Source organism: Leiobunum rupestre, chromosome 5 (assembly GCF_980474605.1).
Source record: "Leiobunum rupestre chromosome 5, qqLeiRupe1.1.hap1, whole genome shotgun sequence".
NCBI classification, from domain to species: Eukaryota; Metazoa; Arthropoda; class Arachnida; order Opiliones; family Sclerosomatidae; genus Leiobunum; species Leiobunum rupestre.
This window is the reverse complement of record NC_143388.1, coordinates 42,313,787-42,338,875: the sequence shown is the minus strand read 5'-3', so window position 1 is coordinate 42,338,875 and position 25,089 is coordinate 42,313,787. Positions and strand designations below refer to the sequence as shown.

At 36.0% G+C, this 25,089-nt stretch overlaps 1 protein-coding gene across 5 annotated transcripts in view; it reads right to left on the bottom strand.

Moving 5' to 3' along the window:
• Positions 1-20,556: 20,556 nt before the first annotated feature.
• pros (homeobox protein prospero) overlaps positions 20,557-25,089 on the bottom strand; it is a 97,553-nt gene continuing 93,020 nt past the window's right edge. For all 5 annotated transcript variants that reach the window (XM_090174515.1, XM_090174517.1, XM_090174516.1 and 2 more), the window contains one exon: positions 20,557-24,138. In XM_090174515.1, the coding sequence (XP_090030641.1) occupies positions 23,959-24,138 (180 nt within the window). In that variant the 3' untranslated portion in view covers positions 20,557-23,958. The remainder of the gene's footprint in view (positions 24,139-25,089) is intronic.

Sequence of the window (25,089 nt, the reverse complement as noted above, 5' to 3'; positions counted from 1 at the left end):
GATAAAGAAGATGCTAACACTGGACATGAGAGAAACGGACATGGTAAAATTATTTAATAGGTCTACATAACTTTAATTTGTACTAATTAAATAATTGTTATTCCCATTTCAGTTTCTTCTAGGAAATGGGTTAATAGCTCAATACTGTTGCTGATAGATTTATTTGCTAAATACAAAGAACGACTGGAAAATTCACGGAAAAAACATGGTGTATGGAAAAAAATTGCGGATGAGATGAACGTTAAAGGATACTCTTGGAACGTAAGTCATGCTAGGAATGGTTTTTAGTTTTTGCATAGTACTTCGCCAGGTCAAGCATCTCCAATAATTTAAGAAGCTACGCTACTATGATAGTTCTTACTGGATACTAATAATAATCTTTTTCTAATAGTTATAAAAAAGTAAAGGATAAATCTAATAAGACTGGAGAGGGGAAACAAACATGGCCATATTATGATCAAATGGACACAATATTTGGAACTGACCATGCTATTACACCCATCAACTTGTTAAATTCAATTAGTGAATCTCCTGAGGGTAAATTGATTTAATAATTGTTGATCTTTTGTAATTATCTCAAATTTTATCTTGTATTTAGCTTCTTTAAGGGCAATTCCTTCAGCATCATCAACCTTTTCATTGTCTAATTTTCCAGCACAGTATCAAGCACTATTGTCAACTCCTAAAGCACAGTCTCTATCAGCATCAACCTCTTCATCATCCCAAGCACCATCAACCTCTTCATCAGCATCTTCAATACCTGAGGCAGTTGATAAAACCATTATCATTCAAGAGAAAAAGAAGATAAAAATTAAAGAGTTCTCAACATGCTCCAGAGTGGTTTATCGAATGGTCGGAAAAAAATGAGCAGTTGGAAAAAAAAATCATGGAACAAACAAACAATTTTCAAACTGAGCTTCTAAAGAAGTTAGAAACCAAAAACGAAGTATTAACAAAACTTGTTGATTCTTTAATCAATATGTAAATCAAAAGGCTACATGAAATTAAATGACTTAACATTTACTGCTCGTCTATATCTCTTTGCAGCCTAAGCCTATCTGTAATAGCTTTTCGTTTATTTTTAGCAGCATCAGCTATTGCGTTTTGATTGTCAGCTTCTTCTACAATTTCAGCTGTGGCTGGACAAATATTTATATCGCCAATGTAATCTTCTATGTCACTATTGCCGTCAATTAGTAAAATAAAGTTGTGTAATATACACGCGCACACAATGACCTCAGAAATCTGAGCTATCAAAGACATGTCTAAATATTTAAGTCGACGAAATCTTCCTTTCAAAAGAGCGAAACTGCGTTCGATCATTTGTCGCGCAGAACTGTGAAGTTTGTTGTAATTCCTTTCTTTCAGATTTAAATGCCCATTTTCTTTGTAGGGAGTCATTGTAAAAACATCCAACGGATATGCACTATCACCAAGAAGATGACCTTCACTAACTTCCCGCAATCCATTTGCTAAACACTTGTATACATAACTGGCCCTCCACATTCGCGCATCATGTACTGATCCAGGCCAGCCCGCACATACATCAATAAATATTAACTCTTCATTGCAAATACCTAGGATGTTTCATTAATGAGTTTAGTACAAAAATATATTTAGTATAAATATATTAATATATTTACCTTGCAAAAGCATGGAGGTTCTTCTTTTACGATTGTAATAACAGTTTTTGTTTTCTTTTGGTTCTTTGATATCGATATGACATCCATCTACTGCCCCTACAACTCCTGGAAAACCATAATGCTGTTCGCAAAAGTCTTTAGTGTTTGCCATACTTTCTTCAGTAGGCCAAGCAATAAAGTTTTGCCTTTTCTTAGATACTAATCTTATAAATTCCATAAATACATAATGCATATTTCCCTTAGATAAATTAAATCGATCAGCAATGCTCCGAAATGAATCAGGTGTGGCTAATAGCCAGAGAGATGACAATACCCGCTTCTCCAATGACACTGATATAAAGTTTTTCTCAGACGCTACCGCTGCTCCATAAATGCCAATTACTTTCTGGATAAAAATTATTTAAAGATACCGAACAAACTCATTAAAACAGGGTAATTTAACTTACTTCAACTGCTGTACAACTCATTCTAAAATGACTTTTAAAATCTTTTAGAATATAATGAGGCACAACTTTTTCAACATAACCTGTAATCCTCACTGGAGTAGACCGAGGCTTACTGTTTTCAAAAGACATTGCGCTAAAAACAGCTCCTTGTTTCTTTTTCTTTAAAAATTGTTTGTTACCACTAAAGTCTAAAACGTTTTCTTCGATAATTTCATCTGTAGCAAGCTCATTTACAAGTAAATATAATAATTTTCTTTTATTCCGGTTTAGTGGGCCAGAAAATGTGTTCGCAGCCATTTTACAAACACCGATTACTGAAATAAAAAGCGTTCAGCAAGTCATGACGTCATTATGACGACGGAGCTCAGCGGTTGAAAATTTCGAAAATCCGGTTTGTTACGGATGAGGGTCCGCTGAACGTACCCTTGGACTTTGGAGGATAGAAGACTACAACTCTGCGGAAAGTCCACCGTGGGAAATAGGAGCGGGAGTAGCACCCCTGCAGGGATGCCTGACTATTACTCCTAAACCCGCCAAAACAAAACTGAAAAAAGCCCAAAAAAACTGCCAATCCTTAGTTTGAAAAGTAGCCCAAATGATTTGCCGGAAATTTTTTTATTTCTTTTATTTCAAAGTTAAAGACACATATAATACCAGGAAACTATAGAGGTATACACTTGGAATGTCTAAGGTTCCATTGGAACGGTGATATGAAAGCGCGTCGAGAAAAAGGCGGGGCTTAACTACGTCAAGTGTAAGACGTAACGCGACATTTCTAATTCATTAGCTCGAGGTTTGACGCGAAAAGAATGCGTCGTCATGGTAACAAATAGGCGATCTTTCCGCGCAAAATAGGATTATAAAACAATGGATTTAAAAACCTCAATTTGTTATCGTACTTAATATTTTGAAGTAATTATAATGTTCTTCGCGAAAGAAGTGTAGTGATACCTAATTTATGGTTATAAAAGAGATAATCAGGTAAGCTAATAATATGAAAACCATGACTAGGCTTAATGACGAGTTGTAGCTTTCAATCAAGTTTAATGGTGGCTGGAACTTTTGGTGATTCCGAAAAAGATGGAGGGTAGTTCGTTTTTTAATTTTAATGGATTTTGGCTCTTGGCGGTTTTCTTAGTACAAAAATCCCAAAATAAAAGTACGAAAAGCCCAATTTTCCGCCGAATTGGCTGCTTTCCTGTCATATTCATTGCTGTTCTTCTCTACAAGGATTTCGGAAATTCGAACTCTCAATTGTCACGCCGATCTTGGTTCCTGAACACGGTGGCGGAAATCCACATTGATTGGCCATTCGTGGGTAGGGCCGTGCAGAGGGGGGGCAAAACCCCCGGGGCCCGGATGAAAAGGGCCCACGAGGGGGGCCCGTAGCTGTAGGGCCCTTCAAAGAAGCGCAAGGGGGGGTGGGTGCAAATCAAGGTAACTTAGGAAAAAGTAGTTTCAGGGCTCAAGGGGGGGGGGGGTGCAAATTGAAGGGGCCCGCGGGTAAGTTTGACCCCGGGCCCTAGGACACCTCTGCACGGCCCTGTTCGTGGGATGTTAGCGACACGGCACAAATAGCTTTGAAATCTTTTTTGCTCAAGTTTGCTTTTGATTCTGGTGCGCGAAACACTTTTGAGTTTTCGTTCACACGTTCGCGCGTGATCCGGCGAAACACAATACTCCAATTATTAAAATTATTGTAATAATCAAGATTATTACCAAGATTATCATTTAGTTTTGTGTAATCAAACGGAAGTATACGAATATATTTGAAATTCAAAGGTTTGGACCTAAGCCTCGGTTATGTAAACCGGCCGTTCTTCAAAACTTGTCCAACAAGAAGCGTTTGTATGTCCAACTCCTTGTGGAAATATTGTATCCATTCACACGGAGCAGCTTGGTTTGTGACTCGTTCTGGCCCACAAAAAGCGTTTGTATGTCCAACACCTTGCGGAAATATTGTATCCATTCACACGGAGCAGCTTGGTTTGTGACTCGTGCTGGCCAACACAAAGCGTTTGTATGTCCAACACCTTGTGAAAATATTGTATCCATTCCCACGGAGCAGCTTGGTTTGTGACTCGTGCTGGCCAACAAAAAGCGTTTGTATGTCCAACGCCTTGTGGAAATATTGTATCCATTCACACGGAGCAGCTTGGTTTGTGACTCGTGCTGGCCAACAAAAAGCGTTTGTATGTCCAACACCTTGTGGAAATATTTTATCCATTCTCACGGAGCAACTCGGTTTGTGAAATTGTGACTCGTGCTGGCCAACAATGTTTGGCAAATATTTTAGCTCGTGTAAACAGGCCTTTACACTCAAAGGTGGAAAAACCTTTCAGACATGTGCTTCAATCGCGTCAAACAGGAATCCATACCAGGAATGCTTATCCTGCCGTATCGCGTATGGTAAGATCACTCTGACGGCTTTGGCCCCGCCTACGAGATAAAAAATCCCCTCTCACGTTGTTGTTTGTTAAGTTAACATAGTGACGTCCAAATAACCGTCAGCCACATCGAGACGAAAATCTGCCGCGATTAGCATTCCAAGTAGAGCCATAGATACGGGAGTTCTTGATTGTACAATGAAAAGTCCAGTTAAGACTGCTTAATTCATATTAGTGACATTTATGACCAGATACAGGAAGTAGGATTTCTTACTAACTTTGAAAAACGTTTTACTTAATTTAGGCCCCCATCAATGTGTAAATATAGCCTTTAAAGTACAATGTTAAAGTACAATGTTAAAGTACTCGGTAGTATAGTGGTGAGTATCCCCGCCTGTCACGCGGGTGATCAGGGTTCGTGTCCCCGCCGGGGAGGATGTTTATTTTGATAACCTTATCTAGAGATTTTTAGTAGAATAAATTAAATTTTTTTAAGAGCAGGGAACGAGCATTCTTACGAACATTGTAAAATTAAAAATAAACATTACATGAAATTTTTTATCCTTTTTATTAGGATCATTTGAACGTGGTCACATGTTTATTTTATTAGTTAAAACAGGAATCCATACCTCTACTTGGAATGCTTATCGCGGCAGATTTTCATATCGATGGGGCTTAACAAACAACAACGTGAGAGGGGAGCCCGCCAAAATGGGATTTTTTCCCTCGTAGGCGGGGTCAAAGCCGTCTTACCATACGCGATACAGCAGGATAAGCATTCTTAATAGAGGTATGGATTCCTAGTTAAAACCAATAAATATGCATTCGTGTATTTTTGTTAAAACTTAACGAAATTATCGAATAGTCATGGATAAGCCTTAAAGTCATTACGCTTGCCGAATATGTTTTAAAGTATCAGTTCAGATTTGAAGGTTATTTCTTTATAAAAAGGGCGACTCGTCGAATTTTAATTGGCTATCATAGTGAAACGTCACTTCCACGTCACGAGTGACGCGCTCGATACATCTTAACAAGAAGGCCAATGTTACTTTATAGAAAGGCCTATTGCTTCAGCTTTGATAACGAAAAAAAGAGTTCAATAATAAAATTTGCATTAAAACAAAAGAAAGTGTCATACTTATTGAGTTATTGTGCTTATGTTACTTTTGATGTAAACTGAGACTACGAAAGTGAGTGGCAATTATTACAAAACAACCACAGAACTTCATTAACTATTCTGTAGATGGCGCTAACCGTCTTCTGTTTTTCTTAGTGCCGCAGTATTTATATTAAGAGCTGAGTTTACACAGTTAGAAGGACCTCGCAACTTGTGGGAATCAGATCTCACAAAGAACATGTTAATTTACGGATAAATTGTTGGTGTTTCCTGCTATTGGAAACAGATTTGTTATTCAAGTTTAGTGTTAAAAGTTAGTGTAAGTATCGAAAAATCAATTAAAATATGAAGAGTTGTCAAAAATTCTTGTAAGAAATTTATTTTAAACGCAGACCCAGAATCTAGAAATTCTTATCAACTCTGCCAACGAGCAATGTTATCTTATTTTGAAGCCAAGTGTAGCGACAATTGTTAAATATAGCATTTAGTGCTGTGACATGCAAGTCCTCGGTAGTATAGTGGTGAGTATCCCCGCCTGTCACGCGGGAGACCGGGGTTCGATTCCCCGCCGGGGAGAATGTTCATTTTGTGGAAAGTTCTCGCTGCTGTTACAAAGTTTAGTTTTCTGATTCGTGTATCTATCTTCAATTTAATTATTCATAATTTGCAGTGCCAGAAGTTGATATATTGCTTAACGTTTCTTAACATAGAATCTAGCGATATTTAGTACAATAAATTTAATTTACTAAGATCTTACGAACATTATAAAATTAAAAATAGACATTACTTGAAACTTGGAAATCGGTTATATTATGGTATTTAAAATTAGTCACTTTCAATAATGTAAAATTAATGTATTTTCAAATACCACAAGTACTGTCAACTTAAAAATTTTGACACGCGCTTTTATTTTATCGCGATTGGCCAAGATGGTATTTTTGCGCGAGATTAATTTTAAGAACGCGCTGCCTTCATCAGTGCTATATTTTTGAAACCGATAGATGGCGGTAATGTTATTCAAACTGGCAAATTTAGGAGATTGGATTGCAGAAGCTTTCGGATGGAGCACAGAATGAGCAAGTTTCAATAATATCAGACACATGCGCAGTTAGCCGAAAAGGCAGACGAGGATGGTACTTTGAAGTCATACCTCTGCGTGTACTCGGTGACCTTTGACGTCAGCTTAGGCTTCCTTTTTTTGCTTATAGTTATATGAACATTTTTTTACTTTTTAATTTATTTCATTCAATTGTGTGCCCCCCTCCGAACTAGAATCCGGGTTACGCCACTGGTAGCCAATAAATGTTAAAACAAGTGTCGGCTCGACGTGTAGTAACTCTTTTTCCAATAGATGTCGCTAACGTCGCCATCTAAAGGCGGGTACTTACAGCCTGTAAGTTACAGGTACCCCTCACGTTCATTGGATCGTTTGTAAATTTGTCAATTACTGTAATTACATAAATTACAGTAATTTTAAACTTTAGTTTTTACACTTGATATATAATTTAGGTTAAAGTTCCTAAATAAGGTGTAAGTTGTCTGATTATAATTATTTACAATGGCTCTCGGACGATGTTATCATTTGGCTATTTTTAATTTTAGCTTCGTTTGCCATTAATAGATGGCACCACGCTCTCCCCTAAAGTCGCTTTGGTTATTAAAAATCAGATAGATTTATGGCTATCTCTAATAACAGGGGCCTTTTCATAACACAGATAGCCATGATAGAGCCGACAGTTGATTTAAAATCAAACCAAATTTTTCAATAGACTGTAAATACTACTTACAATGTTAGTAATGGCTCAAAATAGGTGACGATACACTCTATGCTTTACCGGGGAGTCGGGGTCCGTCACTTGTAACACATAAGGGCGGTGGCGCACTGGGGCATGTTAGCCATGACCAAACGGTCCTATCTCCACCTCCGACTTCGACAGATTGGAAGGTCATGGACATCGTATTACAGGGACGAGAAAGTGGTGAATATTTGGTCGTTCTAGATTGGTTTAATATTCTGCGCATCTACGTCATGCACGGGGAGTCATTTGTAAACAAACCGCGGCCATGTTTAAAGCGAGTGTCGGCTCGACGTCAAGTACATGTAGCTCTTTTTTCAACAGATGGCGCTATCGTCGTAATCAAAACAAGTTGGTTAAACTACATTGTTATCCAAAAGGCGGGTACTTATCTAGGTTCCTAGAAAAATCTCTTATAATATATACAAATATGTTTATCTGTTGAAGTTTTATATTATTTTTGTCTGTATATTTAGAAAAGCCACAACAGTCGGATGATTATAAGGAAGACTTCGATTAAGCACTTTTATCGTAATGGTGGGTGTAGTAGAATTTTACGATAGGACCAGTGATACTGAAATTGTAATGCTTTGATATAGTTCAGAATACTTTAAAAAGGTAAGTTGTTTAGTTGTAGAATTTTACGAGAATGCCCACTCATTTGGTATTCATTTAACAAAATCTGTTAAAAAGGTTCCCAAACTGACTCCTAAAATTGCATGGCATTTGATTTCACAGATATAAGTTTCCATCATTGGAAAGATCTACGTTACCACCATTATCAGACCAAGATGTACAGTTCCGATCAAAAAATAATAGAGACCATGATATTTTTTTCTTCACCCCAAATAGCGATATTATTTTAAATACCACTTTCACCCTTGCTTTGTTTTACTTAAAAATTTAATTAGGGTTAATTTTCATGTTTTCAGTCATCACCACAAATCCGATTTGAAAAATGAAACCAGATTATGTTTCCGGATATTATGACGCTTCGAACAAGCGTAGGCACGAGATATTTTATTTATTTTTCATGGCGCCATTTTGGAGGGGTTTGGCTATTTCCAGCTATGCTCGTGCCCTAATTGTGGTAGGGCATTAATTTCACTGCATATTATTTTCGCGATTGTATCCTTTCATAGAAGCCCTCACTCGGCTCTCTACCTAAAATAGAAACAAAATGGCTGCCCAGAGAAAACGGCCAGAAACTTTTGATCAGGACTGTACATATGGTACGGACAATTTCTCTTCATTTGAACATGGGTCAATATCTTTTATTGGACCATGATTTCAACAAACTAAATAATCTTCGTTTTTAGATGTGCTGATAGGAGCTTTCATTTGGAGGTTCCATAATTTCATCATCAATTGACATACTAGAGTTTGGTTCATTTTGATAAAAAGAACTAGAATTTTCTGGAACTATTGGCTGCGATATTTATATTTAACGACTGTTGCCAATGTTTTTCTACATTTGTTCCAAAATCATAATGCTGTTTAAAATAAAGGTTTTTTTGTATTACATTAGTAACTAAGCTATTTTTGTTGATAGCGTAGTATAAAGCTTTCTACCTTGTATACTTCTGATTCTCTACAATCAATGATATCATGATGTTCTTTACTTGGTCCTTGGCTTCCTACAAAATGTAGGGAGCAAACAAAAGTTCCTCCATTTACGTTTTTAAGGCTAAAATCATCAAGTCTCGCACACTTGGATATATAGCCAATCTTGGCATTTCAATACATTTTTCTTGTGTTTTGGAAATGGTACAACAACAACTCGGAACAACTCCTTCCGCGTTGAGTTTGCAAGTTCTCTTCCCACTGGTTTAAGGGGTTTTCCCCCGAGCTCTTCAGTTTCCCCTTCCATAAAAACTTGTTGAGGTTAACAGCAATTTCTAAACCTACGTTCACACTTACCCCTAAATTCGCTTCGTTTAGGTAACTCGTTTTTAAAACCAACGTGAGAAATCGCTTCGTGTTGGTTCGGGAAGCAATAGAGTGCCAGCAGCTTGAAACCCTGCGACGTCACCAATGTTAAACGTCTATTGAGAAAAAACGCGAGTTTTCATGACAACCATTACGGAAGCTACGGCTGTGACGTCATTAACTTTTAAAAACGCATCAACTGCTAGCACTCTATTCGTCCAAGTCGGTTCGCTTAGAATCGCTTTCAAAACGACAAGGCGGGGAAGTTTAAATCTACAATAAAACAATAGTTATCTAACGAATCTGAAAACTTAAATGCAATGTAAAATTAATTTTTGCGCCATTTGTGTCTGTTGAGAATTATTCTAAGAAATTTATTTTAAACGCAGAGCCAGAATGTAGAACTTTTTATCAACTCTTAAGTTAATTCGGGAACGAACGATGTTATCTATTTTTGAAGCCAAGTGTTGAGACCATTATTGAATGTAGCATTTAGTGCTGCTCAATGCAAGTCCTCGGTAGTATAGTGGTGAGTATCCCCGCCTGTCACGCGGGAGACCGGGGTTCGATTCCCCGCCGGGGAGGAAGTTCATTTTGTCGAAAGTTCTCGCTGCAGATGGCTAATGGTATTGGGTTGCATTAATTAATTATTTGTAATTTGCAGTGGGCAGAAGTTAAATTAACTTTGTTATATTGTTTAAGGTTTTTTAACATAGAAGTTTGTAGATAGAACGATATAGTCTATGTAACAACTAGTATGTTATATTTTCTACGTTAAAATTTTAAGCCTTCACGCTATATTTAAAACATATTGAAAATCGTATTTAATTTTTCTTTTAAATCTTGATGAACTTTTTTATAATTTCCAAAATAAGCGTTAAGTTTTTTTAAACAATTAAAAGTACGTAAAAGATAAAATAATAACTAAATTGTAAGTGTTAAAAATTATTTAAATATGCCTATTTATTTAGTTATTTCCTTAGACTACCGTTAACTAACTCATATTAATAGGTAACTCAGCTGCTCAAAAAGGAAAGTGCGAAGGCAAGTAGCACGCTCAGTGTCATGTGTTAATTGTAACGGGCCATCGAGCTACTACTTTTATAGTCAAACGTGTTTCGAAAATTAATGGAGAATCAATGTTTGTGCAGGCGTGTTAGGCGTCTCTCGTGTTGGTCCTTCCGTTTCGACTAAGCAATTTTCAGTCACTAGGAGGACAAATCTTTTCATCAACGTATATTCTGATCTGATGAGGGCAGTTAAAGCAACTGTCGGCTTGACGTGTAGTAACTCTTTTTCAATAGATATCGCTATCGTGGAAATCAAAAGGCGGTGCTTATAGGTACCCCTCGCGTTCATTGGATCGTTTGTAAATATGTCAATAAAATAAATTACAGTCATTTTAAACATTAGTTTTTACACGGGATATCTAATTTAGGTTAAAGACCACTAAATGAAGTATAAGTTGTCTAATTATAATTATCTATAATAGCTAAATTACGATGGTATCATTTGGCTATTTTGAATTTAACTTCCTTTTCCATTAATAGATTGAACCACGCTCTCCAATAAAGTCGCTTTTTTTAAGAGTCGGATAGATTCATTAGAATCATTGCCCACAGTTGCTTTAAGTAATGGTGGTCCTTTGGTCCTTCCGTTTTGATTGAACTTGCACTTTTTGTCGTTGCGATCTTCAAGATGTTCTGAATGACATTCAACTTTACGATCGAGTGCGGCTCTGGTTTCAGCACAACGGTGCACTACCCCAATTTCTTTACCAAGGGTTGAATCCAGTGACCATACATACACCATTCAACTTTTTCCTTTGGGGTCGCTTAAAAAATTTCATTTATGCGACTTTAGTGCCTTTAAAAAGGTCACGGAATTGAGTAGTTTGAATTTTGAGAAAATCTAAGGTGGGCCTGAGTCAGAGCCGTATTCATCCATGGCAGGGCTCAAGGGGTTGGTAACTTCGCGAATTCGGTGTACACTGTCGTAACTCTAACTGTGCTAATAACAGTTTGTGAACTCTTAAAAATCCGTACATTTAACAGTACTAAGTACGCGAACTCGGTGTACAGGTCATCCGAGAGTGACTTACCCCTCGGCTTCTTTAGGCCCCTCAACTTTTCAACATCCATCTTCTGCTTGTGATGCAAGGGCCCCTGCTTGGCGACTGTTCATAACTCCTCAAATACGTTAAAGATAAGAGGCATTTTAATAAAGTGCCTTTAGGGAAAACAATACACAGTTAATTCATTGTTAACTTAACGTGTTGGATTTTTCATGTTGTCAGCGGCGAGCACATTTGACTTATATCTCTAGTTATACTATTTACCAATCAATGGTCTGATCAAAACAGCGTTGTATTTAGGGGTGCAGACGGCGTAGCAGACTTTAATGATAAATCTGGGACAGAGTTTGACCTAAGGCACTAGTCACGGCATTTGACTACTAAAATAAATGTTCTGACTACTAAAATTAATCGAAACCTGGGACCTTACTAGTCAATTTGACTAGTGAAAAATTTACCTAAATATTCATAAATAATGGCGAATATGGCGTATCATAAATTCATCATTCATCAATCCCATTTTATTTTAAAAATATAACATCATGTAACTCAAGTGATAATTAACTCCTATTTTAATTAAATATTGGCTGACCTTCTGGCTTTTATAACCCCCTTTTGACCCCCAATACTCAGTGACTGCGAAAATAAATTAAGATAGGAGGCTCACTAGTATGGCTGACTACTAAAAAAATATCCTTATGTCCAACCCTGCTCAGGCAGGGCCGTAACCAGGGGGGGGGGGGGGGCGGTCGGGCCGTGCCCACCCTGAGCCGTATGGTTGTAGGTACAATTTTTTATTTATTTTTATTTGTTTCCATTGCGTGCGCCCCCTGAAATCAAATCCTGGTTACGGTGCTGTGCTCAGGGCAGACTAATAAATGTAATATTAAAACTTTCTTTCCTATGGTTATTTTATCTAAAGAGCTACATAGTCTAAACCATTTTTTATTGAGTTTTAGAGTTTTTTTTAGTTTTTTGGTTTAAAATTTCCATAACAAACACCGCAATTCAACCATGTTTTTAAATACTACGTTGAAAGAAACTATCTACTCCTTTGAAGACAACTACCGCCATCTGCAGCTTATTGTAGGTCTATGCTTACCATTTTAGAAGTTTCTGTATGCGAAACTCTCTCGGTTAACATTTATCATGAATTTTCATACATATGGAATAAAATTATACACAAAGAATAATGAATACACGAAAGAACCATTTTTGCGTTTTGCTCTGCTCAGTCTGCTGATAAATTTGAAATTTGAAAGTCCCGCTCTAAACTTTCACTTTTAAGATAAAGCTGCCATCTAGGAATAAAATTGTCGTTATTATCTATTATTATTATCGAGGAAATAAGGCCAGTTTCGCTGGAATAAAATATATATAATACATTTTCAATAACTTAGCGTTGATTAGTAATATCAGAAGTATATAATATCTATATTATAAAAACCACTTCGTCGTCGTCGTCGTTCGAGCTTTAGGTTAGTCAGTAGGGAAGGCGAAGGTGGGCTGGCGAAAAAAAAACGACCCGCGGAACAGAGGGAAACCGAGACTGCCTTCCGCTTCGTTACCGACTTGGGTCCAGCCGCACGACGTCTTATTTGAGGGGTAAAATTTTTGTACTTCCGAAATGACTTCCCCCTCGCCTCTTTACAGGGTCACAAAGGTACCGGTTGTACTCCGCCACGATGAAAAATAGTTATCTATAAAATACGTGAATATTAAACTTTTGCTTTCGATAATCTGGTTAATTTAGTTCCTAAATAAAGTTGATATATGATAGAAACTAAAATGCGACATTTTAAAAATAATAACACGACTTTTGAAAAGAAATAAATCGTAACTAGAAAAGGGTACCATGGAAATTATCGCATGGGAAAAGGGGGAGGGGGCCTTACGGGGGGAGGTCGACTATGGGGTTAAGGGTACTATGGAAATTATGCGGTTGTTCGACTATGGGGAAAAGGGTGCCACGGAAATTATCGCATGGGTAAATGGGGGTTAAGGGGCGTACTGGGGTGGAGTGCCTCGAAACACACAACTAGCTGAGGGCCCGCCTGTAAGGCGGGCTTCTCGGCTAGTATATAATAAAAGCGAAGTTTTCAACTGCCTGTCTGGGAGGACACCTGTGCCATGGATTAATCAATGCCTGTGCCTGGCAGTAAAAGTGACATTATTACCAATAGTGTGTCAATCGGACCTATTTCGTAATGAATGTTACGAGCGAAATACAAGTTGGGAGGGGAGAAGGGAAAGTATGCCTTGGGGAGGAAAGGAAGTTAAAACTAACAAATAAGGCCTCGTAGTGAGGAACGGAGGAACTAAGTAGCACTGGTCAAAGTTAGTGCAAGGTTCGTAAAAGAAAGAAGTTAGTGTATTTTTTGATTTTGCGTCGTTCTGTGGAGATGCTATCGCCATCTACCTACGATATAATATCATAGACTAAAAAAATATCCCGAAAGGCGACAATAAATAAATTCATTAAACCGTTAGCATACGAAAGTACAGGGATTGCGACACTTTTTGTAAATATGTCACTTTTGCTGGCAGTGGTATAATATCTGCTTCGACTATTTAGTAGGAAATTCGACCCCGTTGAGGAAGTTGAGCCTGCCATGGTAAAAATTTAATAATACATTTCTATTACTAATTGTATTACGAATTCACAACGAAAACTGTCAATATTCAGAAAATTATATTTCCAATTTTAAAATAAAATTGGTGATTGTACTGCCATTTTTCGAAAAGTAAGCATACAATCAAGGTGTGCCAACCAAGTATTAAATAGCGCAATAGAAAACTGTGACAACGAAGTACTAAATAGCGCAATAGAAAACTGTGCCAACGAAGTACTAAATAGCGCAATAGAAAACTGTGCCAACGAAGTACTAAATAGCGCAATAGAAAACTGTGCCAACGAAGTACTAAATAAACCAATAGAGAACTGTACCGACGAAGTACTAAATAAAGCATTAGAAAACTGTGCCAACGAAGTAATAAATAATGTAATAGAAAACTTTACCAACGAAGTACTAAATAATGTAATAGAAAACTTTACCAACGAAGTACTAAATAAAGCAACATAAACTGTTCAACTCACAAAATTTAAAAATACAATTCTCCCCGGCGGGGAATCGAACCCCGGTCTCCCGCGTGACAGGCGGGGATACTCACCACTATACTACCGAGGACTAGATGTCAAAATGCTAAAACGAACCCTAGCTCTCGAACCATTGTACAGTAACGCGGCGCTATATCTTATTTATAAGCCTAATTTGACATACTTTAGCTGCAGCTTGCGTAGTAAACTGATTATCGATCCTTTGCTCATTCTGATTAGTTGGCCAAGGCGCCAAGGATAAAATACTAAAAATAGGATCGCCAAGCTTCGGGCACTATACCAACATTTTAGTAAACAATCAATGATTACGCTTGTGGCGCCTTCTTTCATTCCACCAAAATAATTAAATTATAAAAAATATTTTTTTATTTATAAAAGAAACTATTAACAATGCATATATTTCTCAATAAATATTTAAAATTTATGGAAATGTATTTTTGTTAAGAATATAAGACACAACGTTTAATCGTATTCTGCAAATACAACCACAAGATGGCAGCTTTATGCCTTGAACAACGAAGTTCGCCAAGTACCTCTTGTGAGAGCGAACCTTGGAAACATGGTCCGATTGGATAACCTGATAAATAATTTCCAAAATATTTAAATGCAAACAGTTTTAACGGGGTGCAGTTATGGAAGTAACGCTTTTCAAATATTTCGGAGTACGAACAACGACAAACCGTCGAAGCAAACAAATTACTTTCCAGTTACTCTCTTCAAAGTCTAGATGTCGCTGATCAAATTAGAGAAAAATGTTAAAATCTGGTTGTTGTAATTGCTCTGTGTTAGCATGGAGGAAACACAAAACCGTGTAAAATTATAATAAAATTAAAATGTTTACGTTTTAAATCTTCTTGTTGATCGATCATAACCCTATAAAACGCGTAAATGCGTACCTATGATATTAAACACTATCAGCGTCTGCTTATAGGCTTCGAGCTTAGGAAATATAGCGTCATCTGCCGTATAATCCGTCAACTAAATATTTGAAGAAATAGTAGACAGCTTTCATACATTCAATTTAAAACTCGGTCGGTAGGCGGCGATAATTATGACAAAAATTTTAAACTACGCACGAAGCCTATAAACTACCTATCTAGTTTTCGACTACAAAGAAAAGAGAGCGTAGCGATAGCTTTCGGTCGCTAATATAGTTTAAATATGAGTGATATAGAAAGACTAGAAGTTTAAATTAGACGAAAGCTCCAATTTTGTTTTTAAGTCGAAACTTTCACCCAATTTCATTGCTCCGTCGCTAATCTCGGAGCAACACGGAGCGATAAACTAACTGCTCTCTATTGGGTCTTAATGTGAACGCGATTCGCTCCGGGATAGCCCAAACATGGTAGGCAACGATTTTCGTAAAGTTGTCCACTTGCCGTAATAGGTGTACATATTATTTGATATGATTACGATAATCACTGTAATCAACCCGTCATCTCTTTTATTCGTGTACAGGAAATGTGAATTCTGTAAATCTGTAATCGATCCTTGATCTCTGTAATCCGTGTACAGAAAAATGCTAATTATGTAAATCTGTAATCGATCCTTAATCTCTGTAATAGGTGCACAGGATTATAATAATTCTGTAGATCTATAATCGATCCTTAAGTTAAGTAATCCGTGTAAAGAAAAATGCTAAATCTGTAATCGATCCTTAATCTCTGTAATCCATGTACAGGAAAATGTGAATTCTGTAAATTTTGTAATCGATCTTTAATATCTGTAATATTTGTACAGGAAAATGTGAATACTGTAAATCTGGATCCTTAATCTCTGTAATAGGTGTACGGAATAATAATAATTCTGTAAATCTATAATCTCTGTAATCCGTGTAAAGAAAAATGCAAATTTTGTAATCGATCCTTAATTTCTGTAATCAGTGCACAGAAAAATGTGAAATCGTTAGCCCCTTGTAAAATTTCCAAAAGCAAGCAAGCAAGCAAGGAGGGGCCAACAGCGAATTTGCGATTCCGAGTTGCGTGTAAAATAATTGACAAGAATATGAGATTCTAGAAAGCGTTAGTTGAGTCGAGAGGGGATAGGGGGCGTCCTGTTAAATTAGACGGAGTCGCGGAAAAGAGACGACCCAGGTCCTCCGTGGCATCCGGGATGTGACTAGATAAGGAAGTGATGCGACCACAGAAAAAGAGAATGGACTTGAAATAGTTCTAAGCAGAAGCCCGTGCTCGCTGTTAAATGAATTATAAGGCGCCAGTTCTGAGGGAGAGACGTTTCCATCTACGCGGCGCGCATCTGTAATATCCACCAACAACGTACGCACACAGCAGCGTTGCCAGCTCCTGCATATTATCGAATTTACAAAATATTTATCGTCGGTTGTAAATTGGAAATTTGCCCGAATATTGGTATTCACTCTCATAGCAGCGTTGCCAGCTCCTGCATATTATCGAGTTCAGATAATAATTATCTTACGTTGGAAAATTGAATGTAAATTTTAATTTGGTCAAATCAAAAAAATTTAAATTGAAATATTGATATCCATTACTGTAGCAGCGTTGCCAGCTCCTGCATATTATCGAATTTACAAAATATTTATCGTCGGTTGTAAATTGGAAATTTGCCCGAATATTGGTATTCACTCTCATAGCAGCGTTGCCAGCTCCTGCATATTATCGAGTTCAGATAATAATTATCTTACGTTGGAAAATTGAATGTAAATTTTAATTTGGTCAAATCAAAAAAATTGAAATTGAAATATTGATATCCATTACTGTAGCAGCGTTGCCAGCTCCTGCATATTATTGAGTTCAGATTATAATTATCGTACGCCGGAAAATCAAATAAATTGAAATTGAAATTGAAATATTGGTATGCATTACTAAAGCAGTGTTTCCAGCTCCTGTACGTTATCGAATTCGGAAAATCATAAGCTTGCAACTGGAATTAAATTTTAAGTTTAAATTTGGTCAGAATATTGATATCCTATAATTTTATTTTTATATCGATACAAATTTAAAAACATTGAAAACCTTTAAAAAAAAAATTCTGTTTTTTTTTTTTCCTTTTTCCGATTTGCGAAAAATTTTCTGGAAATTTTTCCGCATTTTATTTTTCCGGAAAATTAACAACACTAAGTTGAATCCATTGGAAATAATTCCATTAAATTAAAAAAACAATATATTTATTATATATTCAAAAGGAATATAGTAAGCCATTGAAATTATCGTACGGAGCAAAAATTGCCTCAAAGTTACGGCCGTCTACGATAAATATCGTACGTCTGGCAACGCTGCTGCCGTAGCCGCGTCCTGTTAAAGTCGCGAGAATGAATCGCCGCTGTTGATTGGTTAGAGTGCAAATCTTACGCTGGCGTTCCCACGACATTTGTTGGCTCTCTCTTCTTGTAATTACTTTTAATCTAAATCGAGGGAGATTGCGGTTCCGTTAATTTAACGGCTAATCTTCTTCGGCCGTTTTCCGGTAATTCTGGGCTCTGATTTCTTTCTTAGTAGCTGGAGTGGAGTAGAGTCCCACGACATTTAGCTCGCTTATATTACCGTGGAAGACTTTTTAAATCAGATCGTATTAGATCCTGATTCTTACGAGTTAAATCATACAGGAAAGAAACTAGGCCTTTGAGAAATATAGCGCCATCTGCATGTCGAGGTGTCATTTAAAGGTCGAACGCTTAACTAGGGGTGGAAATCCGCAGTTAAAACCAAGGGGAGAGGGCACGGAGGGTTGTAATATATGGTTGTATCATAAGTAACATAATAACCGTAAGTATGTCAATTAGGAAAAATGTTTAGGGGGGTGATTTTCAGAGCTACGCGCTATCTAGGTTTAGTTATCAGCACAGAGCCTCCTAGTGTCTAAATATGGCTAATTTTAAATATATTACTACCAACGACGATAACACTCTACTGACAAGGAGACTACCCGATGTGGTTATCACCGATTTTGTTGAAACTCGGGGGTTAGGTAGACCTTATGGTAGTATGAAAATTGCCAAAGAGAAAAGTTGCAATGGGCTTTAGTTTTCCCACGGCAACCGAAAATGTTTTTGATCTCTCAAAACAAAAATCTCCATTTAAAAAAAGCATGGGATTTTCTCGGTTTCACAGGGTACTAACTTACTTAAAAAAATTATATTTTCAAAACTTACCCAAAAAGATAAATTTGACCTATTTTGGGTAAAATTGATCAATTTTGATTAAATTTTAACAAAATTTGGGTAACCGAGAAAATCCCATGCTTTTTTAAATGGAGAGGTCAAAACATTTGCTGTTGCCATGGGAAATTAAATCCCATTGCAACTTTTCCCTTTGGGAATTTTCATACTAACATAAGGTCTACTTAACCGCCGAGTTTCAACAAAATCGGTGATAACCACCTCGGGTTAGTCGGAGGCGTGAATGTCAGTGTCGACGAAGTTTCGGTCACGAACTTAGCATTTAAACAATAGGTTACAACAGGCAGTGTCATATTTATTGTTATTTATGTTGTACAATTGCTTATTTTATCGTTATTTTTTCAATTGTGAGCCCCCCGAACTAAAATCCTGGCTACGCTACTGGCTAAAACAAAGAGTTAACCGAAACAAATTTCTCGGGGTGTTCAAACCCCCTCCCAGAAATGAATTGGATACTTTTTGGTCCAAAATGGGATGAACACTTTAAAACCACACTCAAAAGAAAATCTTGAATACGCTATTGGGTGGGAAGCTGTCATTTAAGGTAGACATACTTGGTCTAGGCGAAACTATTTAGTTTTTTAATTAATGTTAAGGCAAGAAAGTTGTTGATTATCTTTGTTTTTGGTTGTAATTGCAATTAGATCTACGGCTTTCAGTCAGATATTTTTCATGAAATTTTACTTATTTGTATAACTGACATTTTGACAACTACGCGGCGCTGCAGTCAATAGGGTAGTACCGCTCTGTAGCTTTGGGCTATGGCCGCCATTTTGAGGGCAGTTTTTTATCTATAGGAAAAAGTATGGGTGACGTCAACGTAGGTCAGGCCGATATTACTGGATTAATGGCTTTAAAAGTCGCTTGATTACTTAGGCCTAAGGTGGTGCCTTGGGTATTAGACTAGCTGATTATTATTATTATTATTATTAGTATACTCTTCGAGTATCCATATTTTTAACAAGGTTGGTCTGGCCCATATCGGAGGGCTTGCTGACTGTACGTTAGTCGGGTTCGAATTCTTACCTTAAGAAATCGACACCAAGAAGGTCTAAAATTGCGATTTCCCGATTAACTAATTTTTTAAGAGGTACAGAGTTATTCATTTCAATTGAAACTAAATTGCTTATTTACATAAATAAGGTAAATCTTAATAAGAAACATTTATTGATGAAAATATGTACTCTTTTTGTCAAACTTTCTGATAAATTTCCTTTAGTTTTGACAAAAATGGGAATATTCCGAACTTTTACTTAAAAATGGGAATTTCATTGACTTTTACTACAAAAATTGGAACTTCCCCAACTTTTACTAAAAAATTGGAATTTCCCCAACTTTTACTAAAAAGGGAGTTTTTCCGACTTTTACTAAAAATAAAATTTCCCTGACTTATTTAAAAAATGGTAGTTTCACTGACTTTTACAAAAAGTGGGAATTTTCCCTGTTTTTATTAAAAAAAGGAATTTTCACGACATTTACTTAAAAATGGGAATTTTCCCTGCTTTTACTAAAAAATTGTAATTTCACTGACTTTTACTAAAATATGGGAACTTCCCCTGCTTTTACTAAAAAGGGAAATTTTCACGACATTTACTTAAAATCGGAATTTTCACGTTTACTTAAAAATGGGAATTTCCGTCTTATTTAAAAATGGGAATTTCCCCAACTTTTACAAAAAAATTGGAATTTCTCCTGCTTTTACCTAAAAGGGAAATTTTTCGACTTTTACTAAAAATGGGAATTTCACTGACTTTAAAAAAAAAACAAAAAAAAAACGGGAATTTAACTGAATTTCCTGATATTTCTAGGTTTATACGACCCCGGCTTAACGTTATGTTACTTAAGTTTTAGTCACTAAAAATGAACAAAGTCAATTAAAAAATGGTTTGAAACATTTTCTTTTATTATTAATTTGTGCCGCGTACTTTACAACAAAATTATTATTATTTGGTGGTGTCGGTGCGTATCAAATGAAACTTAACGCGATTGAAAAAAGTGAAAGGGCAGGAAGCTGTCCGGTGCTGTTTGATAATTATCCGCCAGTTTAATATATGTACAAGTAAAAAAACAACAGGACCCCGATCCTTCAATATCATTTCACATTCAGATCTTTTTTTTACAATCATTTTTTTCTTTCTATCCGTAACGTTTCTAACAATATTACAGCCTTAATATTTTGTTTAATATTTAGACATTGTATGTCTAAATTTTTGGTTAGATCAGGTGGAATGGTTCATACACTATTTGACTAGACATTTTCGCTGTTAAAAAACAAAAGATTTTAATTGGATTTTTTTAATGAAATATGGAATGAAAACTGTTATCGAAAAGTATGGAATGTTACGTTTATAACATTGTATTAAATAATATTTATAAAAAAAAATCAAAAAATTCGATTAATTTATAAATTTGACTAGCGGCAGCCGGAATGACGTCATTTGACTCTTAATTTTAACCATTTAGTTAAAAACGTACACGACATTTATTTTTTTAATTATTTATTAAAAGATTTTTTCCATTTCTTTTATTTTTTTTAACCGGGGTATTTTTTAAAGTTTTTTTTTAAAGTCTACAATAAAATATAAATAGGTTTTTTTTCATTAATTTATGATGCCGTTTATAAAGACCTATATATTTTAACTGGGATATGTTTAGGATAGAATATAACGCTTTATAATATCGAAAATTGGATGCTCAAACGAATTTAAAATGACCAAACAATCCAAATATCTTTTTCGCCTATACTAGACTTTGAAAAGTACTCTTCACTTTATTGAGGGGGAAGGAAAAATTATTCCCCCGATAGGAGTGATACGGGGGAAGACACTGGGGGTCTGGGGTAAGCCAGCGTAGGGCAAGTTCAGAATAGGGGGAAGGAAAGTTTACTCCCTCGATAGCAGTGATACGGGGGAAGACACTGGGGGTCTGGGGTAAGCCAGCGTAGGGCAAGTTGAGAATAGGGGGAAGGAAAGTTTACTCCCTCGATAGCAGTGATACGGGGGATGACACTGGGGGGAAGCCAGCGTAGGCTAAGTTGAGAAAAGGGGGAAGGAAAATGTATTCCCCTGATAGTAGTGATATGGGGGAAGACACTGGGGGAAGCCAGCGCGTTAAAAGTCTCTCCACAACGGTCAAAACCTTCCTCTTAGGCAAAAGTACTTTTCATAGTCCACGGTTTGATTTAGTAGATACGTTTCAGAGGAGATTAATATTATTACGAAAATAATTTAAAAGCTCAAAAGGGTAAAACGCGTTAATACAATATTATTTTTATTTTTTTTAAACTGCATAGATTTTTTATTAATATTTGTATTCATTTTTTTTACCACCGATTTTATTTCTCTCTATAACCCTTTACACTCCTATATGCAAATCGACAAATCAAATCGTTTTCAATAATATGATATATGTACACCTTCACTCGTTATACAAAACATAAAAAATTCACACTTGATTTTTTATCGAATAAGATCGCCAATTTAAAGCAAAAAAATGTATTTGGTTTTAATATACATATGAAAGTTTCTTTGGTGTTTTCACATAAATTTATTTGATTACATTTTAAATCTTGACTGATAACCCTTTATCGTTTCAATACATCAACATCCAGCGGTCAGTTTCTGTATCAAATGAAATTTGACCAGAGGAATTTAGAACTTAGAATATTTCTTATCTAAATAAAATTTAGCATAAGACGCGAAATGTTTGAGATTAACTTAGTTTTATTTTTATAAATAAGTTTTAAATAAATATTAAACATTTTAAATGTTAAAAAGGTCAAAATTGGCTGCTTTTGAAGTAAAAGAAATTTAAATTTATAAAATGGATATTTTCTACTTCTTTTAAAATTTTAAACATTGGAATTTTCAAATTTTCTTAATAAAATTTGGGAATGATATTTTGCCGAAACGTTTTTTGGAAGTTTTCAAAGTTTCATTCAAACGATATTTTGACGAAACTTTCGTGCTAAATAATAAAAGATTATGAAAATATTGGGCAAATACTGTTGACAAAACTGACCGCTTATGTTAATAACACTTATTAAAAAAGTCATACGGATAAAAAACTGACTATATATATAAAATAATAAATTAACAAGATTCACACGTACCATTAGGAAGAGATAACTTTAAGCGAAACAAAGATTTGAGATTTAAGTCAACGTATAAAACTGAATACGTTACTTTGGAAAAAAAACCAAACAAACCAAACCTGGTCGAACGGGGTGACTAGGGTCAAACTCATCTCGGTTCAAATAACACCCCCGGGGTTACGAGTTGGCGAGGTAGGCCGTACATATATGGATGTATATTTCAATGCCAACAAATATGATAATAACTATTAAAATAAGACTAGTACACGTGGTCACTAAATACAAATTAATATCATAGCTTGGAGATCTGACGAAGAGAGGAATACAAAAATTCGAATAAATAAAATAAGAGATCACTAACTCAATAACTTTTTTTAAGATTAATTAAAATACGTAATATAATAAACTTAATATCGCAATTTAATTAAAACATTTAAATGGAATTAATTTTTTTCCGCCAAACGTATGTCATTTGGTCTACTCAAGGCGCCACAAAATATACTAATAATACAATCAGTGGCGTTTAATCAAAGGGGGCTTATTGGTGGGTGAGGGGGACGCACCATGTGCACTTCAATGAAATAAAACGGGTGATTGAATCGGTTACATCACACGTAACGATTAAAAATGTCACTTTTCATTTTTTTTTATTATCTATATATTTTTAATTTTTATTTTTTATATACGAAGGCACAAGGTCCTATAATTTAGTTTTCTAAATATTTTTTTAACCCTTTAAGGGATTTTTTTGTCGAAATCACCGTTTATATTATTTTTACATTTAAACGTTGTTCTTACTTTCACTCGGATGATAATATTTTTTATTTCGTCGCGAGTCCGGGCGAACCACATTTTCCGCGTTTTGTTTTTTACAAATAATACACGATATAACATTATTTCGTAGAATATATATATTCTTAATACGGATTATAATAATGATGATATTCATAATAATAATTATTCAATTTCTTTTGTTCCGAAATAATCCGTCACACGGCGCTTATAGCGTTACTTCCGTTAAAGGAGTGACCTTCTTCGGGGTTTGTTTCCGGTGTTTGACGTCATCGTGGTCGTTTCCTTACGGAGGTATACGCGTGATAATACGTGAAAAGTCTGTCCCTAAGATCGGGAAGCGGTCTCTTTAGTTTGGCCTGATCCGTGCACGTTTCCATATTGTCCGACGCGCTCAGGCGACGCCTTCATTCGAGTTGTTCCAAGAAATTGGGCGTTTTGAAGTACTCCGGAACTCCATCGTCCAGACGCGCTATGATCTTGTAGATGGCTTTCTTCCAAGATTGTTCGGCGTCCTTTCCGGCAAACAAGGCCTTGAAAAACTCTCTCAACGTCTGTTCCACCACGTACCGGAAGTTCTCTGGCACCTGCGTTTTTGCGGAGCAGGAAGAAAAATATAATAAGTTTGGGGGGTTTATAACATTGAGAATTCGATTCTTTAACATATGGCTACGAAAAAGTCGAAGAAAGGATGTCTTAGAAAATGGGCCTTTTCCGGTTTCCATTCAAACTAACGTCCTTCTTTGGCAAAGCGTGCAATCAAGGAGTTCCGTTAAAAATCTACTTGAAATAACGACGCTTTTATGATAATTACTTTACCATATAGACGCGTGTTTTGAAAACAATGAGAAGCGTATAATATATCTTTTACGTGAGAAATATTCATCTAGACCATAAAAATTAAACATGAACCTTCGCTTGATCGACAAGGATTCCGTTAGACCGTTATTCGATAATTTACCAATAAACCGTGGCAGCTCTAAATTGAACCACGGCCAACTTTGATCTATCACGGAATTTCGGCGAATGGGTTGGCCGCTATAGCGCGAGATCAAACTTGGCCGTGATTGAACAAAGAGTATTAATTTTCCTAACCATGTCAAATATTAAAATTAAATCGTGAACTGATTAATAAAACAATTTTCCCTCTGTAGTAGTTTAAGAAACTTGAATTTAAGCATTTTGAAAAGTCAACGGGAGCTTGCGAAGGTACATGTTTCAAGCGATTATCATAATCAATATAGATAAATGAATAGTTCTCAAGTATGAGATAGGCCTACCCGTTAATAATTTTTATTAATGTTTTTGTTTAAATTGACTGTCTTCAGTGTACTGTATAACGAGGGGCTGATCACTCCGCGTAATCGGTGTACAGAGCCGTACCTTTAACTGTACTAATGGGATTACGCGTAATTTTTGAAGTCCCTGCCTTTGGCAGTGGTAATCTAAGCGTAATCCGGTGTACAGACTTTCTAAGAGTGGTTAGCCCCTCGCTGTATAATGGACTTTCTAGTTTAAATAGTTCTTTGATTTCATAA